Source organism: Gymnoscopelus microlampas (genome assembly GCF_963454915.1).
Source record: "Gymnoscopelus microlampas genome assembly, chromosome: 1".
NCBI classification, from domain to species: domain Eukaryota; kingdom Metazoa; phylum Chordata; class Actinopteri; order Myctophiformes; family Myctophidae; genus Gymnoscopelus; species Gymnoscopelus microlampas.
In genome coordinates, this window is record NC_139962.1 from 5322303 (window position 1) to 5336592 (window position 14290).

Consider the following 14290-nt stretch of genomic DNA (forward strand, 5'->3'; position numbering starts at 1 on the left):
AGTACTTGAGTACTGTAGACCTATACCAAAATCCATTTGAAAAAAAAAATGCTTCTCCCTGTTCTCAGGTCAAATGCGATTAATTTTGATTAATTAATTACAAAGCCTCTAATTAATTAGATATATATGTTTTAATCGAGTTCCTGAGCAATTATATTCACTGATCTTTTGTTGTAGTTTATCTATAATGCTTATCATGTTGCTCTTTTACCCTGTTCAGTAAAGCACTTTGTGACTATGTCTGGAAATGTGCTAAATAAATAAATTCATTATCATTACATTGATCACATGAACGCCACACACAATAGCCTAAGTATACAAATCTCTCTTTTTCTTACCATCTGATGAGGATACAGTATGGATGAAATCTAGACAAATTTACCTCAGTAATCAATAAAGCTCTGGTTGGATAGCTGCGTTCCAGTATGCCCTGGATTCCAGCATCATCTTTTTAGTGTTCAGTAGAAAAGGCTTACATAATATCCTTTCCATGTTTTATGAGCCTGCTTTTTGGTGGTGGGGTTAAACTTTGTAAACTTCTTTTCTCGTTACACATGAGAGCATTACGTTCAGCTGATCCATCGTGCAATCGAAGGACTCGCTTCCAGACAGAACAGATTTACCAGTTATCAAGGCGATGCGTCGCCGATGAGATCAGTATTTTTTTCACGAGACGAAGTTGAACCTCTTCAGCACGGTGAAGTTGGTTTCACATTAGGTGAAGTCAGTTTGAAGTTGGATATTTCCTGTTGCCTTTTATGGTGTGAAATGGGGCATGGACAATGCAAATGAACTTCTCGGGGGCGCGCTTTTGATTTGAATGCCATACACGTATGGGTTAAGGTGAGAACAGAAAGCCCCTAAATAGAAAAGTAGAACTTGAATGGATTATAGTACACGGGCGTGAGACTTAAACATATAATTATAGTACATGAAAGTACCCAAAATGTATAGTCTAATTGTAACTCCAATTTATTAGCAGAAAAACTATATGAAAAAAGAAAAAGATTATACTGTGAGCAATGTCAAAAACTTATTACAATATGCACTCTTAAATAATATCAATGGCAACTGTTGAATCATTGACATAAACTTGTGGGTGAGTAAATTACAGCATTTATTTATTTTGTATTAATGTGTTCATGGGTTTCTTCCACAATCATTATCATTAATAATACAAGACAATGTTTCTTCGCTATGGTTCATCGTGGTTCACCAGCTGAGGCACATATCTAAAAAACGTATTGTAAAATACAAAGAACATGAATTATCATTGAATTTCTGCTTCTACGTCTTGGTGGCGCCACGACCCATGATGGACTTCTTAGTGTTTCTCTCAGGTTTCAAAAGCATTATATAACACTTTGGTCCAAAAAGCGCCCCCAAAAGGCCAAAACTAGATGCTAAAATAGCAAATACCTCCACCACATCTGCATATTTGCCTGGAGAGCTGATATATGCTGGGATGAAGGCTATCCACACAGCACAGAAGATCAACATGCTGAAGGTGATTAACTTGGCTTCATTGAAGTTGTCTGGAAGATTCCTTGCCATGAATGCTAGGACGAAGCTGAGGAGTGCCAGTAAACCAATATAACCAAGTAATACGGCAAAACCAACTGTTGATCCCACTTCACACTCATAGACTATCTTATCACTTTGATACTGTGTGTTTTTATAAGGAGTTGGAGAGGCAGACACAAGCCAGGCTGTGCAGATTATTGCCTGGATGGAAGTAAGAGCCAGAACTGTTCCTCTCTGCTGCATGGCACCGAAAAACTTCATAATGTCTACACCACCAGGCTTGGAGGCCTTGAACACGGCCAACACCACCATAGTCTTTACCAGGATACACGAGACACACAACACAAAGCTGATCCCAAATACTGCATGCCTCAGCTGACAAGTCCAGAGTCTGGGACGACCAATGAACAGAAGTGAGCACAAGAAACACAGTTTCAGTGACAACAGAAGTTGAAAGCTGAGTTCTGAGTTGTTGGCGCGTACCATGGGTGTGTCTCGATGATAGATGAAGATTCCCAGGACAATGGCACAGATAAGTGTGCCTAGCAATGAGATGGTTGTCAAGGAGATACCCAGGGCCTCATGGTAGGAGAGGAATTCCATGCTCTTAGGGACACAGTGGTCACGCTGGGGACTGGACCAGAAGTCCTCTGGACAACTGGTGCACTCTGTAGAGTCTAACAACGTGTGAAAGGTTAAAGAGAGAGAGAGAGAGAGAGATAAGTAAAGTATTTTCCTAAAGATATCCTACATTGCTACATCCTACTATCCTACTATTAGTGCAGCGGGAAATGTTTGCTTCACCGTTGGGTGCTGCCGATGCTTTTTGCTACTTTACCGCTTCTTCATCAGCCATTGTTTCAATATGTTGCCGGTCTTTCCACGATAGTATAGTCTTCTTTTACTTTTGCCCCCCCCTCCCCCCCTCCTCAAGGTTGGCACCAAATGCTAAAGCACTTAAATACTCCTTAAATGCTGCAGCATTTAAAGTCCTTGCATTATGCCAGCACTGGCTCAGAAGCCTGAGCCAAATCGTTAAAGAATGCCCTGGTTACATCTAGGCCAAATGTTTTGCTTTTAGACACATTTGAACGAAAGAAGATTGATTGATTGATTGAATATTTTATTAGGCTAACAAATGTAAAACATATACATATATAGTGGCACCCCAGTTCAAATATCGATGCAAAAAAAACAGAAAAAGATAACACTACGTACAACATATGTACAAGAACAGTGGGGGGGGGGGGGGGGGGGTGGTGGTACTACCTCCTCTTTTGGCCTCCTGAAAGGTGAGTTTTTAAGGCTGTTTTAAATGAGCCCAGCGAACTGCATTTTTGGAGGGATGGGGTTAGACTATTCCAATCCTGGGTGGCTGTAGAAGGAGAATTTGCCCATGTTTGTTTTATGGGTGGGTGGTACCAAATTGTTGTTAACGCTCCCTCTAGTATTGTGACAGTGGGTGTCGCTAACTTTTTGGAGGTATTTACTCAGATATGCGGGAATAGGGGGCATATCGGGCAGATTTGCATTTACAATTTTGAAGACCAGTCCCATTTTTAGTTGTTTAACCCTGTCTTCCACCCTGAGCCAGCCTAGGCTGGCAAAATGGGTGGGAGAAAGGTGGGTCATGGTCCCCAGTCCGAGGATTAGCCTAATCAGTTTGTTTTGGGAGGTTTGAAGCTTAGTCTTCAGTGACACTGAGGTGTTGGAGTACCAAGAGGTGCAAGCATAGTCAAAAAGTGGCTAGTAACTAGTAATGTAAACCTACCAGTCTGATTGCTGATCTCTCCCTCAGAACAAGCAATGCAGTCAAAGCAGCAGACAGGTTCTCCTTTCCTTCTGGCCACACGGGTTCCAGGGGAACAGCTCTCACTGCACACTGACCGAGGAGGCTGCAGAGGGAAGTAACAATGATCAGTTTCAGTCTAAACTCAATTACATTCACATCATGAGTTCAACATGAGTTATTTTAGAAAGCTGAAATGACCTTTTTGGATTCAAAGTTCCAGGAGATTCTGTCTTCATCAAGGATGAATTCTTCATCTCCGGAGGCTGACTTCTTGACCACACCTACATTGTGAAACTTTGTGCTTCCATCAGGAAGCCACGCCCAGTTCATTATATCAAGGATTGGTAAAGCATCACCTTTCTCATCAAATGATACAGGATCACCAACAGATGTGGTGAAGTTGACCTTTTCCAGGTAATAGAGAAGCTAGAAATGGTGATGAGCAGAATCATGAAGAGAAAGAGACTTTAAAAAACTACTTAAGGGTCCTATTTTGCACCAAGGTCACGCTACCCACTATTTTGGGATTTAGCATTGCATAAGTGGCGTTCCTGTGGCCGAGTTGCCATCTTCCGCCACCAGCCTTATCACTGAAACACCTGCGCTACCCCTTACATAGGTGTGGTTTGGGTGTTACATTAATAAAACCAATCAGCGTGCCAGGTGCCATTGCCTTGAAGAGCTGACTGCCGTATGCCTTATGCACAGTGATAATGCTCTCTCCCTCTCTGCCCATCTCAGTCCGACATTGATTGCTTTGGAATAAAATATTTGATATACAGAATTATCACTCACACATTGCTGTGTGTATTGTTATAGAAAACTTAAGCTTACAGTAATTGCTTATTTTCTAGATCACTTAAACTGAATGATCTGGTGTGGTTATAGCAAACTCGAATCAAATGACATTTTATTTGTCTCGCCCCAAAACACGCTCGTCCAGGGTCAAATCCAGCGAGCTCGGGATGGTCGCCACTAGCTATTCCTAAACGTAACCTCAGTAAAACTATGACTAAACCTAACCATATTCCTAAACTTAACCTGAGTAAAACTATGCCTAACCCTAAACGTATTCATTACCTTAACCTCAGTAAAACAAAACAACGTGACAGGCTGTCATTGCTTAATCCCCACCCCCTCTGCTTTCCAATTGGCAGGGCTTTAAACAGCCATAACTCCAGTTCCCAGCATGCTAAACGCCCCTAACTTGGTAGGCGCTCTTGGATGGCCAATAGGGACGGCTGTAATTGATTAAGCCTTGCCCTCTCTTTGTCCCTATTGGCTGTGCTTTAAATAGCTATAACTCCATTTCCCAGTATGTTAGATTCAAACTTAGGCTTCCACAGACTTCCAATTTCATAAAAAAATGACCACTTCCGTTTTGTTCTTATTATTTCCGGTTTGTTGGCCTAGAAATTTCACCCACACTCTCTCTGAGGGGTGTGGAGTTCAATGGTGCAACCCGAAAGTGGATCTGTTCACTTCCAGTTTTACCAGGAAATGGTGGTAGACCCCTACCTCCTGAACATAAGGTCGCACAGGTATGACAGTGGCCTTGGGTTCTGCAAGTGCATTGCTGCTCGGCAGCAGTGTTGTAGAAGTGTTTAACACTTCAAATGGATATACTTTGGTGACCATTGCCCTTTTCAGCGCAACATAGGACTAGGTTTGTTTGAAGGCCATGTAGCGGCCTGAAAATCTAGTTCTTGAATCCAGAATCCAGAATCTTGAATCCAACTAGAAACATGCAAAGGTTAACTGAATTAATATTCCACCTGCCATGGCTGTATTGTCTGCAAACTGGCACAGCCGTGCCCAGTGAAAGGCCCTCTTCCTGGCACACATTGCAACATGTCATGGAGGGCATGGGCCAGAGCATACACAGCCTTGTATGCATTATATGGTGCCCTGATGTCAGACATATCCAACAGGACAGTTTCTACTGTTCCTAGGTCCTCTTGTCCAGTACACACCCTTCCACCAGCATCCACCCACTCTGACGGAAGGGGTGCAAATTTGCACTTAAATGTGTGCTCCCAAAACTGCCTTACCTGAAGAAACAACAATGAAGACTTATAGTCAAGTCAATATGTGGTTTGACCCAAACAAAATCACAAATTAGAGCATAGCTCTGCTTCTGAACATGCTAATTTCACATATGCATGTCTATAAAGTTTTCTAGGGTGTTCTTTGACATAAAGCTGCTGAGCAGCAGCGGTGAGCTTAGCCAACAGTTATCGCACTTTAGCTTCTTGCTAGCTACTTTGGTTTCCTTTGCTTCTAGCCTCTTGCTAGTGTTTGTGCTAACAAGGGCTACTAGGCTAGGCTGTAGTTAGCAAGGTTAGCGGTTAGCGTTGAAGCTAGTCCGGAACAGTCAGCGCCGAAGCGGCGCGGTTACACAGGTGTGAGACTTAGTTAAGCTAACAATCCTTTGGTGAAAACTGAGGTGGGTCTGCATTAGTCGAGAGAAGAGACGAAAAAGGTGGAACGGAGGTCGTCCCCTGAATATATAGGAGCTGAAGGCGGGACTTCCGGTTCAGGAGAACGAATCAGGTTTCCAGCCAGGGCATTTTCCTGCCTGGAGGTATATCAATCAATGCTTCTGTATTCGCGCTAGAGGGCGCTCTCCCTTTGTGAGACATGGAGCGGAGTATTAAAATATAACGTTGCTTTTAACTTTGAAAACATTAACTTTTAATAGATAATGTAGGAGGGTATTAGGACCAATACAAACTATATCAAATTACTATTGCAATTTATTTTGGGTTGGGCATTTTTTGGCTTAGATTGACTGGCCTATTAAGCATAAATAAAATAACAGATGCAATTTAGAAATAACAGCTTAAATATCACATTAAACGAAATACTCACCATGTTATCTTCATGGTTGTTATCAGGGTCATTGTCAGGATGTATTTTTAACAAGAAGTCCTTGAGACCCGGTATCTCTCCATGACGAATGGCAAAACCCAGGGTGCCTCTCAGGTAGGGCAGGTAGTGAGGAGCCTGGAGATATGGGTCTTTCCACCAACCTGCAGTGGCAGGTAAGATCCATTGCAGACCTGTCACATTCTGCTTTACCACCTGTTGAATGTTTTGAAAAAAAGGAGGAACATAAAACGGGATGCATTTCCTTCAATACATTCTCATTTTAGATTCCTTCGAATTATGAATCCCTAAATTGACATGTATCATAATAACACAAACCTCCTCCATGACATTATATATGTATTTACTATATGCAAATACAATGACCACACGAGCTGTGGACTTCTTCATCACAGTGACAATCCTCTGGAGTTTAACCAGGTCATTGTCTAAGGGCAGGGCCTCTGAATAAGCCACACAACCCAGACCAGACTGGTCCAGGTCAGACTGGAGTATTAGGGCAGCATCATGGCCTCCATCATCATCACTAAACAACAGTCCTACCCAGGTCCACTCAAACCACCTCATCGTCTGGAGTAGAGCTCGCACCTGATTGGTTACATAACGGAGGGATAAGTGCTTAAGTTTGATTATTCACATAGTGGTAAATCAGTGTGGAACATGAACTACAAGATACCAACACGTCTATTGTGTGTACAAGTTCACCTGGAAGACAAAACTTGGTATTGTTCTAAAGAAGGATGGGAACTGAGTCCGGTCACTGAGACAGGAGCAAGAAGCATAGTAACTTATCTGAAAAAAAGACAAAGCACAAAACATCTGTTCTGTAATGTACTAGATCATGGTTGTTCAACAGTAGATTTGTTTTTCTTTTACATGAATCAATTGAACCCTAGCATCCCTTTTATGTGGGAAACATTTGCCAAAAATGGAAAAGGGGAGAAATATAAGTTGCATTTAGCTTCAAACAAGCAGTGACTGCCTTTGCCCTTTGGAATCTCATCTCATTCAAGTGGATCACAATGTGCTGTTTTAACACAAACACTCTACTCTACCCTATGATCACAATGTGCTGTTTTAACACAAACACTCTACTCTACCCTATGATCACAATGCAGACTGAATACCTCTGTGTATCCTACAGCACCATGGACAGCAACACTAAACTTCCATTCAGAATCATATGTGGTCATGTCCACATTATAACACTGTTGTAACCTTATTATGTATAGAGAACAATGATTAATAAATACGGTTTAATGGTAAAATGTTATTATTATACATTTTACATCCTGAATATCACACCACATAGTTTACTCTCCAGTCTGTTATATTATAAAATGTATTTTATCAGACCAATGGATGGGCCCGACTCAGGACTGTAGGATTCCTACTCACAAGTCGGGGCAAAAAAAATCTAATTATTGTGGCAGCGGTGTTCAAAAGGTTAGAGGACGCTGGTTCCCCCAACACGGCTGAAGTTCCCTTGAGCAAGGCACTGAACCCCTAACTGCTCCAGTGAAGCTGCTCAGTGGCAAACAGTATAAGACTGTGGTTGTACTGGTCAGCTCCCCTGTTTTAATGTGTGTGTGTGTGTGTGTGTGTGTGTGTGTGTGTGTGTGTGTGTGTGTGTGTGTGTGTGTGTGTGTGTGTGTGTGTGTGTGTGTGTGTGTGTGTGTGTGTGTGTGTGTGTGTGTGTGTGTGTGTGTGCGTGCGCGTGTGCGTGTGTGTGTGTGTGTGTACGTTGCTGAAAATGAGCACTTGTGCCCAGCTACTGCCCTGGGTAAAAACAGACTAAAAAGTAACTTCCAGCACAGATACATTGAGCTCCGACCTTTAGAAAACCTGCTTCACACTCCATTCACAACCTGCCCTCTCTGCTCTGCTGCAAATAAATATCGTCTCTGTCGGTTGAAAACCTTGTGTGTCCAAAACTGTTACTTTCCATTTTCACTTAAAAATAAATAACGGGAAAAAAGCAGACCCACAAGCTTACAACGTGTCACACTGTGATGCGTTGTGACCTTGTTGATCGGCTATGTTTGCTACTTTGGTCTAACACTGTGGTATGATGAAAAAGGACGCATTCATAAAAAATAAAATACATTGAAATATGGAGACACAAGGTTTCTTTCTGAAAGCAACGATTATGCCTTTCAAACTGCAAAAATACCAAATATATTATTTATCATATTTTAGATTTGCAAATAGCCAAGTAAGCAAATGAGCAACATTGAGCATGTACAGTATTCAATAGGCCAGGGTAAAAGGGGATTCAAGTAGGAAACTTACCATGGGCACTCTGTACAAACCTAACATTCTAGAGATGGCAATAGAACTTTTAGAGGTAGATGGACCCACAATTCCGATCACAGGAGGAGACCCGACACAGCTCTCATCCAGTGTAAACTGCTCCTCTCTCCCACTGATCAGTGACATCGCTGCACGGACTGCAACTCCAAGCCTGTGACAGGTGTCATAGAGACTGTATCCCAGAGTCACATTGGGCAGCAGGCTGGGGTTTCTGTTGATCTCATTGACGGCAAAAGCAACGATCTGGGCCCCTTTGAACCCACTGGGGGTATAACTAACACACAAAATTACACTGTAACCTTGAATATCATTGCTGTCAAAAAACATCTCCATATTGAAAGGTTTTATGTTATTGTTTAATAAATGAATGCCTTACTTTGTCTTACTACAGGGTCACACAAACATAGCAAACTAGCTGATCTACAAGCTCACAAGACATTGGACCACAACGCCTTGTGAGCTTGTGAATCGTCTAATTTAGCTATTTTAAAAAAAGTAACTTACAAGGTTTCCACCCGACAGCGACTATGTACATTTGTAGAAATATACAATTCCACTAATCCTGGTTCTATCTATCAAAACAAGGTCAGTGTTCTCTTGCCTGCAAGTTGTGATACTCACTGATTGCAAGAGGGCTCCTGTTGCTTGGAGGTAAAAGACAGGTCAGGGAACACAGCGGAGATGTGTAATTGACACAAAACACCCACAAGCACATCTCCAGCCTTGTACAATCTGCTGAGATTAAACTGTGCCTGTAACTCACAAGAAGAGGAAGGTAAGGAAGACAAAGGAGAGAATGAAGAGAATAATATCAAGTATGAAAACAGGTGTATGTCTAGAGAAACCCTCATGACTGTCCTCCTCTGTCTAACGCCCCCCTCCCTTCTCTAAATCCATTGTCCAGCTGGTAAGTTTTATACACAGTGCTGTGCCATCCCCTGTGCCACCTTATGGCATTACGTAATCCCTCTGCCACCTTATGGCATTACGTAATCCCTGTGCCACCTTATGGCATTACGTAATCCCTGTGCCACCTTATGGCATTACGTAATCCCTGTGCCACCTTACGGAATTACGTAATCTATTACAACACCCATCTGGGCAGAGACAGAAGTAGAGGCAGGGCTTAACATAGGCCTACAGTAACAATACTTTCATACATGAAAATATGAAATCACAGACAGGCCCCAGATTGGGCCTCTTATCCACAACCAGTGACGGACAGTAACTAAGTACATTTACTTGAGTTCTGTTCTTAATTACATTTTTGGAGTTCTATTTGTTTTTGCAAGCACATGACTTTTAGGGCTACTACATTTACTGTTGAGGAAAGACTTTCGCACACCTAGAGTAAAAGCTTAAGAGCAGGTGCATAGGTGAACAAGTGCACATCAATAATAAAATAATACGCCCAAATACGCACACTGCCGAACGGCACGGTACAGGAGCACATTTATTGAAGGAGAGGCAACGTTTTGGTCACACAAATAGAAATATTGGACTTTTGACTCCACAACATTTCTGGGAAGAGACCCAAACTACAAAACATATATTATGAATTAACCACTTCAGCCCCATTTAAAATATAGTGAACAGTAGCAGATCTACAAGCCCACAACATTTGAAAAGGTCTGACATTTTCAGATTGTTTTTTATCTACCTTTGTATATACTTTCTCAAAAAAATACTTTTAGGAAATGTTCTGAATTTCAATGCATCAATGCATTAATATTAAAAAGAAAATGTACTTTGTACTTTTGAATACTTTTTTATTTACTTGAGTATATACTTTGTCCACCACTGTCCACAACCCCTCCAGCACCACCCACCCACCCATGTCAATATGCACAACTTCAAATATTATCTCTTGGCCTTAACCTTGTACGTAATCTTTTGATACGATGCTAGAGTACGGTCTAGCCAACACCAACTCGGGACTCCTGAATCGCTGCCCTCCACGCTCTCCTATCTAATATCAGGGTCTGGAGCTCTACAGTGTTGTTAGCTAAGCTGTCGCACCGCAGTGCATCTACGTAGGTTGTTCCGCTTCTTCCTGGCTATGCCCTGGGTTGGCTCCCATAGTGTCAGTTTGCTCGCCACTAGTTCCGGGTGCCTGACGCAGTACCCTGCCAACCTCATCCTTCTCTCTCTGACCTCGTCTGTGACCCCGTGGCAGGTCCCCAGAGAGGACCACATTTCTGATGTGGTCCATCCATGTGACACCTAGTGCCGTAGTCGTTAAATAAAGTGACGTGTTCCTGACAAATGGATATGGACATGACTGACATCATGGTACTGACCAGAGCCACTGGGTTACTAAGAGATGCCTCAATGAGGGGTCAGAAACACTACAGGTCACATATTACCATCATGTGGTTCACGTAGCTCTAAATAGTTACAAGCGGATGATTTGAATCCATTGTCGTCTTTGGGAGCAGCTGTTTTGCAATCGGAACATTTTCTCTCCGTCTGCCATGTTTTCACGCACCACATGTGGAATACCCCTGTTTTACTGGCCGACTATGTATACTGATGTTAAGCATTTCTGCACCACATGTCCAGAGTGTCAAATCACCACAGCAAACCCAAGCAGGTTCCATTACACCCATTACCGATCATCAGTACCCCTTTCCGGCGCATAGCCATGGATGTGGTTGGTCCACTGGAGAAGAGCAGCTCTGGTTACCAGTACATACTCGTTATCTGTGACTATGCCACTCGATTCCCAGAAGCTTTTCCTCTCCGCAGCATAAAGACACCAAAGATAATCGGTGCTCTTGTCCAGCTTTTCTCCCGTGTAGGGGTCCCTGAGGAGATCCTTACCAACCAAGGTACTAACTTCACGTCTGGCCTGAACATCAGAGCCATTCAGAGCCATTCGAACCACTCCATACCCTCCCGAGACTGATGGTTTGGTCGAGCGATTCAATCAAACCTTTAAACAGATGTTGCGTAAGTTTCTCTCAGGCCGAGACTGGGATAAGTGGTTACCATTTGTCTTGTTTGCCTACATGGAGGTGCCACAAGCATCAACTGGATTTCCCGCCTTCGAGCTGCTTTATGGATGGCCGGTGCAGGGACCACTGGATCTCTTGAGGAAGGAGTGGGAGGCAACCAAAACCCCAGCTCCGGAGGGAATCCTGTCCTATGTACTCCAAATGCGTGACCTCAGAGGTGGGGTATGGTTTCTGATCCCTGTGCACACATTCAATGTCAGTTTTGTTCCCATAGTCAATACCACTTTCGGGCAGATAGCATTTCTTAATTTAATCAAAGACATAGAACTTCCACTATCCAACAACGCTAACATCTGTACCCCATTAACAGTCACTGGTTGAAATGAGGCATCTTCTGACTTCATGGTGCGTAATTCTCTAGACACCGCCTGGCGGGGCACATAACAGTAACCAGACAGTTTTGGTTTCTTAAGTGGGCAGTCTGAGGCCTTGTGGCCAGGCTGCTGGCAATAGTAACAGATGATTTCCCTGTTACTAGCCTGCTGCCTGTTTCTACCAAACCCCACATTCCCCTGAGTCCAATAGTTACCCTTCGGCCCTTCTTGCTTCAGCCCAACTGACGCTTTGGCCTCGGTTGGGCTGACGTTGTGGTGGCCTGGCAGCTGGTTTCTTCCAGGCGTTGACGTACTGGGTTGCAAGTTTGGCTGCTTATATGCCGGTGATGGGCTCACGCTCCTTGACCCAGGTGCGGATGTCAGGTGGAAAAACTCACAGCATCTGCTCCAACACAGTAGTTTCCCCGATGTCCTCCACGCTGCACTGGTCCGGCTTAATCCACCGACGATAAAAGTCCTTTCAAGCGCTGGTAGGTTTCGTTGGGAGATTCACTGTGGGGAAGAGAAGTGTCTCGAAAGCGCTGGGGATACGTCTCTTCGGATAGGAGTCGGAGCACTCCTCGTCCATGGCAGAATAGGCCTCCAATGCCTTTCCCGTCAGCAAAGAAACAAGCCTGCAAGCCCACTCAACATCTGGCCACGCCCAAGTCTTCGCAATACGTTCAAAACCGAGGAGGTAATTCTCCATGTCCTCCTCTGCTTGAAATGGAAGCATCTTGGGATCCTTACGTGGTGCTGGTGGTTGCTGCTGTAGTACCGGTGGTGCTGCTGGTGGCTCCTGCTGCGGTACTGGTGGTGCTGCTGGTGGCGGTGAGGTGATGGGCGACGGTGAGGTGACAGGCCTTCATCCTCATCCTCCTCCCATTCCAGATCCTCTGCCTCCGGCTCCGGTTTCGGTTTTGCCGTTGTGCTCCTTGTTTGAATTTTGTTTCCCCCCAGGGGGACTTTCTTTCGGGTGGCCATATCCCACCACCACCACCAAATGTCACACTTTGTCCCAGTGTGGGTAGAATATGGCACAATTACTGGAATCAAATGCAGTCCGTAGGTGCAAACCAAGTGTTTGTTTTATTTGCCTTTTTTAGAAAGTCCCAGGGAAAAACTATCACCCACCAAACTATCCTAGCATGCTACCTGGCTATTGTGTGTATGATGGGGTGTCACTGGCAGGGTGAACTGCCACACCTACCAACAGTCAAGCAAAAAGTGTGACTTGTTACCCTCCTTCCAAACCGCTATAAAAGAGCACCTATCTGCAATTTGTAACTGGTGCCTGTATGAAGTCTAAGCTTATAGACGTCATTTCAACGGCTATGATATAGATGGTCTATATAAAGACGCTTAAAAAACAGCTAATCAACGTCTAGGCTAAGAATAGACGTTGAAAAAACTTTAACTTTTAGACCAATTATAACCCGGTTTTAGCCTAGCCCTTAGACGTATTTTAGACGTCTAATAGCCCCAAAAATGCTCAGTGGGTAAGCCTAACCCTAAACATAATTCTAACCTTATCCTCAGTAAAACAGATACAAGAATACAAGAACCGCCCCAGCGTGCGGTCAGCGGGAAAAAATGGGGGCGAGCGTCTCTTGGGGTGAGTCTTCTGAAAGGGTCTGACAGGCGTTTAGGTCCTCAGACCCTTTTAATGAGGAATTGATCATTTTAGGCAAACCTTATTCTTCTACAGGTCCTGGGCTTCTGAATCGGACATAACATTTGGATCGGTACTCAAGTTAGAGTGATCCTGAGGTGGTTGCACCTCTTTACGGTAACCGGAACGCTCACCCCAAAACACATGTTTTTCACGGACCGCACGCCCCAGCAGTACTTATATTCTTGTATTCGTTTTACGGAGGTTAAGGTTAGGAATGAGGTTAGGTTTAGGCATAGTTTTACTGAGATTACGTTTTGGATTACCTGGTGGCGACCGTTCCGAGGTCGCCGGATTTGACCAAAATAAATGTATTCCTCACTATGTGGAGTCACGTCCACCTCTAATAACAAATCCATGGCGTTTAAAAGACCCTGAGAGAACATATTCGTAACCTGAGCCCACTTGTTCAACATACATTTTATTATTTTAATCACATTGCACCAACGTCACGTGAATGGAACGAGAGAGCTATTGTAACACACGCACACACTCGTACACACTGTTCTGTTCACTACTCTCTCTCTCTCTCTCTCTTCTCTCTACACCTCGACCATCAACTTGAGCACTTGAACTTGAACCTTGACCTTGACGTCATAATGAAAAGGGGTATTAGGGTACTTCTGTATGTTGTTCTCCTCATCCACTTTAGTCGTGCTCTGCTTATCAATGAATCTATAATCAATGTACATATGAATTAATATTACAAACGTTATTACAATGTAATTACAAATTGATTTTACAAACGTTTGAATCACCTTAACATAAC

General features: G+C 43.4%; 1 protein-coding gene across 1 annotated transcript in view; it reads right to left on the minus strand.

The window, feature by feature from the left end:
- Positions 1–10730, minus strand: part of LOC311050409 (vomeronasal type-2 receptor 1-like) — a gene marked incomplete at both ends in the record, with an annotated part of 28121 nt that extends 17391 nt beyond the window's left edge. The window contains 10 exons of the mRNA XM_084064485.1: positions 1292–2201; positions 3296–3419; positions 3515–3742; positions 5092–5367; positions 6188–6400; positions 6524–6793; positions 6911–6997; positions 8498–8780; positions 9140–9162; positions 10644–10730. Of these exons, the coding sequence (XP_083920611.1) occupies positions 1292–2201; positions 3296–3419; positions 3515–3742; positions 5092–5367; positions 6188–6400; positions 6524–6793; positions 6911–6997; positions 8498–8780; positions 9140–9162; positions 10644–10730 (2501 nt within the window). The remainder of the gene's footprint in view (positions 1–1291; positions 2202–3295; positions 3420–3514; positions 3743–5091; positions 5368–6187; positions 6401–6523; positions 6794–6910; positions 6998–8497; positions 8781–9139; positions 9163–10643) is intronic.
- Between the last annotated feature and the right edge of the window lie 3560 nt (positions 10731–14290).